The sequence below is a fragment of the Ictalurus furcatus genome, chromosome 24 (genome assembly GCF_023375685.1).
Source record: "Ictalurus furcatus strain D&B chromosome 24, Billie_1.0, whole genome shotgun sequence".
Classification (NCBI taxonomy): Eukaryota; Metazoa; Chordata; class Actinopteri; order Siluriformes; family Ictaluridae; genus Ictalurus; species Ictalurus furcatus.
Window position 1 is genome coordinate 732,512 of NC_071278.1, and position 6,020 is coordinate 738,531.

Here is a 6,020-nt window from a genome sequence, read left to right on the forward strand (position 1 = left end):
ATGATGCTAATCCCACGTGTGATATTGGTCACGTTTATGATTTCCGAACGTTGCTGAGTTGTCACGATTTAGTCAGGTAAGGCGGTTTTTACACTCGGCTGTTTACAGCGGCGTGCTGTCTTCGTCCATATCACGCCCAGCTCGGGGATGTTCTCAGTCAAAGCATATAAGAATAAAATGGTTTGCTTTGAACTGTTTTTGGACATTTTGTTTTTGGCGTCAACAGGAAGTATTTTGGGATGAAGACATTTCCTCTCCGTCCTCATGCGATTCTCTACAAGGACGTGCCGTGACAAAGCCTCGTTTACTGTTTATTACAATAATACGTGATCTAATTCCACTTTCAGACCTGCATTCTACTGACTTTCATTCAGAAAGTGTTCAAAATAAAATCCGTCCTATTTCTGGTGCAATTCTAATCCGTCGTTTCATCACTTAAGGACAGAGTTCGTGTCTAATTGGGTCTGATCCTCAGAGAGCGTCCTTACAGTGACCTAACCCAGAAAAACACTAGCTCCATCTATATCTCTGTCTTTATCATTCTCTCTCTCTCTCTCTCACACTCACACACACACACACCCACAGTAAATTCTGTTAGAGTACTGGAATGACCAGGCTTTCTACACTGCTCAGAGAATGTGGTCTGATCTGTATGTTTGTAAACGTCCGAGATAACGACTTCTCCAAAAGATAATCAGAGTTCCAGTTAACGAGAGGAGGTTGGAGGTGTGGGCTGCAAAGGATTTAAATCTACATCCGGATCTGCGCTCCGTGGAGAATCCGGTCTGAAATGTTGAGAAGAGCGAGAGAAGAAGAGTGAGGAGTTCCTCCTGAGGAAGCAGCTTTACCCCCTGAGGAAATAAATGATCGTTATGGTACCAAATGGTCGATTTGGCCACTGCTAAAGTTTCTGCTCTCTCTCTGACACATGTAGGTCTGATTTGTTTTTTCAGCCTCTTCCGACCGCATACTGAGAGTTCCCATGAACGAATTCAACACTCAACAGACCTTTTATCTCCTTAATTTGTCATGAAATAACGAGGAACCAGGCCACACCTGCTTATTAATCGAAACTGCTTATTAGTCAGTTGTCCAATTACTTTTGAGCCTGTGAAAATGGAGCGAAATCGACACTTCACTCACATCCTGATCGCTTCATTTCAGATCCACAGAGGCAACATTACTAAAACTGTCTCACCGTCCAAATACTTATGGACCTGACTGTATAACGCCCAAGGGTGTGGCCTAATATTCTAATGAGTACATTTGATTGACAGCCCTCTGTCTGAAACTCTCCCTGCCGTGCCATTCCAGAAAGGTTAGCTTTTCCTAAACACAACTCTGATTTCAGTGCAATATTGTGCAACGATAGGTGTGTGTGTAGTGTGTGTGTGTATAGTGTGTGTGTATAGTGTGTGTGTAGTGTGTGTGTGTAGTGTGTGTGTATAGGGTGTGTGTAGTGTGTGTGTATAGTGTGTGTGTAGTGTGTGTATAGTGTGTGTGTAGTGTGTGTGTATAGTGTGTGTGTAGTGTGTGTGTAGTGTGTGTGTGTAGTGTGTGTGTGTGTAGTGTGTGTAGTGTGTGTGTAGTGTGTAATGAGCATGATGAGGCAGGATCATTATAATCAGGACGGACGTTAATTAAAATCTCCAGAGAGAATATTTTCTTTCCTCTGCAGAGAGCGTCGCTGCCCTCATTCCAACCTGACCCACTTTATACAGAGACTAAAATTACAACAGCCTGGCCTACACACACACACACACACACACACATATATATATACACATACATACACACACACACACACACACACACACACACACACATATATATATACACATACATACACACACACACACACACACACACACACACACACACACACACACATATATATATACACATACATACACACACACACACACACACACATATGTACACATATACACACACACACACACATATATACACATACATACACACACACACACACACACACACACACACACACACATATATATATATACATACATACACACACACACACACACACACACACATATGTACACATATACACACACACACACACACACACACACACACACACATATGTACACATACACACACACACACACACACACACACACACACACATACATACACACACACATACACACACACATACATACATACACACACACACACACACAAACATACATACATACATACACACATACATACATACACACACTACACACACTACACACACACACACACACACACACACACACACACACACATACACACACACATACATACATACACACACTACACACACTACACACACACACACACACACACACACACTACACACACACACACACAGCTGAGCTTGTAGTTGTCTCCTGCGGGTGTGTAGAGGCCGTTACTGTTGTTGTTTTAGTTCTGATGAGAAAGTGTAGTAGCTATAAAGCTAACGAGTGAAACACAAATGAAATAACGCAGTCATCAGAGTGAGAATCCAGTCTATGGTGTGATTTACGTGTTACTCACTCGGGTTCATTCTCAGATTAGATTAACAACGTGAGCTAACAGTACTAGCTACATACACTCACACACTCACCAGAGACACCAACCATCTCCACTGCTTCCTTCCCAGCTTTAACACTCTTCCTAACGTCTGTATACACGCTTCCCCAGAGCGCGCACGTGACAGAAGAAGATGAAACCACGCTTACGTGTGAAACTTTTTGGCCAAACGCTGGAGAATTTAAATTCACGCTGGAGGCATACGATGTCACGATACTCACCACGGCAGCAACCAATCAGCGGCGGGGAGAGTCCGGGCGAGATGTTTCACCGATTTACTGCACAGTACGAGCTTCTCGCTACACCACTCTCCTCACGCCGACATTTCACCAACACGCCGCCGACCTCCGAGCGATAACACGTCACCCAGACCGTCACGTGATTACCGTAAAGCACAAAATGATTCGGGATTTTCCTCCATTCTGTTCACATGCAGCCATGTTCCTACATGCGTCTGCGTTTAGGTTTGAAGGAATAACTGAGGAAGTCTGGAGTTTTACAAACTGACCCCGAAACGTAGCGCGAGAAAAACAACAAGAACAAACACGTAACAAAAGGAGCTGATTCTAAACATACACACCATCATCCAGTAAAGATCTCTAACTGTGATCAGACTGTGTGTGTGAGTGTGTGTGTGTGTGAGTGTGTGTGTGTGTGAGTGTGTGTGTGAGTGTGAGAGAGAGAGTGTGAGAGATAAAGGAGTCAACGGCCCTGTGCTCCTGTTTACACACACACACACACACAGGAGTTTACATCAGACACCGGAATGCAGTGTTTACACAAGCTGATAGTTAACCATCTAATCAGAGATTACAGAGTGTACACACACACACACACACACACACACACACACACACACACACAGAGTCTCAGCTGATATTGATATTTTAAGGACAGGACAATATTTCAGAAAATATTAAATTGTTAAAGTTAAATTATCTGTAATTACACAAACCCATCGTGTGTGTGTGTGTGTGTGTGTGTGTGTGTGTGTGTGTGTGGTCACCCACCATCTCCACCTGGCGGGGATCAAGCTGAGTCGGGGCTGTAGCAGGAACTGCGAAGTGGATCTTCTTCTTCTCCTTTGCTTCCTCATGAACTTCTGATGCCTCCATCATCCTCCACACACACACACACACACACACACACACACACACACGTACTCACACACACAGTTTATACGGTATGTCCAGTAAATCGTCCTCCGTGGTAAAATGTTACACACACACACAGTGGTGCAGAGTCCACTTCTTTCTAAACCTCTCTCTCTCTCTCTCTCTCTCTCTGAGTGATAGTCTCTCGTCCTCTCTTGATCTCCACAACACAAACACAACACAGCCCTGAGACTGAAAATGAAAAAGGGTTTGTAAACGTGTGTATGTGAGTGAGTGAGTGAGTGTGAGAGAGAGGGAGAGAGAGAGGGAGAGAGAGAGAGAGAGAGAGAGAGAGAGAGAGGGAGGAGCTTGTATGTGTGTTTTAAAATAAAAGATAATCTGGTCCAGTTGTGGCTGAGCCGCTTCTGTCCTCTATTTGTGAACAAGAGATTTTGAGAGAGAGAGAGAGAGAGAGAGAGAGAGAGAGAGAGAGAGAGAGACTGCGCGAGAGACACAGAGAGAGAGAGACACAGAGACATAAGAGTTCTTTATCTCTTTCCTCACTTCTCTTCACTTTTCTCTCTTCACCTTATGTAAAACAGTGTAATGAAACCTAAGTAAGTGTGAGAGAAATGGCAAAACTTTCACTTTTAAATATTTTTAAATAATTCTATTTAATGTTTCAGTTTAATTCTAAAATCCAGGCACAAAATCTTTTATTCTCTTTTCATATTCTCTCATTCTTCCTCTTTTCACTTTTTCCTGTCTTTCTCATCTTCCTTCCTTTCTATCTCTCTCACCTCACTTCTCCTTTTCTTTGCTCACTCAACACTGAACCGTCTCACTCTCACGCTGTATATACACACTGAACACGTCTCACTCTCACGCTGTATACACACTGAACACGTCTCACTCTCACGCTGTATACACACTGAACCGTCTCACTCTCACGCTGTATATACACACTGAACACGTCTCACTCTCACGCTGTATACACACACTGAACACGTCTCACTCTCACGCTGTATATACACACTGAACACGTCTCACTCTCACGCTGTATATACACACTGAACACGTCTCACTCTCACGCTGTATACATACTGAACACGTCTCACTCTTACGCTGTATACACACACTGAACACGTCTCACTCTCACGCTGTATACATACTGAACACGTCTCACTCTCACGCTGTATACACACACTGAACACGTCTCACTCTCACGCTGTATACACACACTGAACACGTCTCACTCTCACGCTGTATACACACACTGAACACGTCTCACTCTCACGCTGTATACACACACTGAACACGTCTCACTCTCACGCTGTATATATACACACTGAACACGTCTCACTCTCACGCTGTATATACACACTGAACCGTCTCACTCTCACGCTGTATATACACTGAACCGTCTCACTCTCACGCTGTATATACACTGAACCGTCTCACTCTCACGCTGTATATACACACTGAACCGTCTCACTCTCACGCTGTATATACACACTGAACACGTCTCACTCTCACGCTGTATATACACACTGAACACGTCTCACTCTCACGCTGTATATACACACTGAACACGTCTCACTCTCACGCTGTATACACACACTGAACCCGTCTCACTCTCACGCTGTATATACACACTGAACCGTCTCACTCTCACGCTGTATATACACACTGAACACGTCTCACTCTCACGCTGTATACACACTGAACCGTCTCACTCTCACGCTGTATATACACACACTGAACACGTCTCACTCTCACGCTGTATATACACACTGAACACGTCTCACTCTCACGCTGTATATACACACTGAACACGTCTCACTCTCACGCTGTATATACACACTGAACACGTCTCACTCTCACGCTGTATACACACACTGAACACGTCTCACTCTCACGCTGTATATACACACTGAACACGTCTCACTCACGCTGTATACACACACTGAACACGTCTCACTCTCACGCTGTATACACTGAACACGTCTCACTCTCACGCTGTATATACACACTGAACACGTCTCACTCTCACGCTGTATATACACACTGAACACGTCTCACTCTCACGCTGTATATACACACTGAACACGTCTCACTCTCACGCTGTATATACACACTGAACACGTCTCACTCTCACGCTGTATACACACACTGAACACGTCTCACTCTCACGCTGTATATACATACTGAACACGTCTCACTCTCACGCTGTATACACACACTGAACACGTCTCACTCTCACGCTGTATACATACTGAACACGTCTCACTCTCACGCTGTATACACACACTGAACACGTCTCACTCTCACACTAAA

At 44.1% G+C, this 6,020-nt stretch overlaps 1 protein-coding gene across 1 annotated transcript in view; it reads right to left on the minus strand.

Moving 5' to 3' along the window:
• ppp1r1b (protein phosphatase 1, regulatory (inhibitor) subunit 1B) overlaps positions 1-3,959 on the minus strand; it is a 10,496-nt gene extending 6,537 nt beyond the window's left edge. Inside the window, exon 1 of the mRNA XM_053612881.1 lies at positions 3,600-3,959. Within this exon, the coding sequence (XP_053468856.1) occupies positions 3,600-3,707 (108 nt within the window). The 5' untranslated portion in view covers positions 3,708-3,959. The remainder of the gene's footprint in view (positions 1-3,599) is intronic.
• Positions 3,960-6,020: the final 2,061 nt, after the last annotated feature.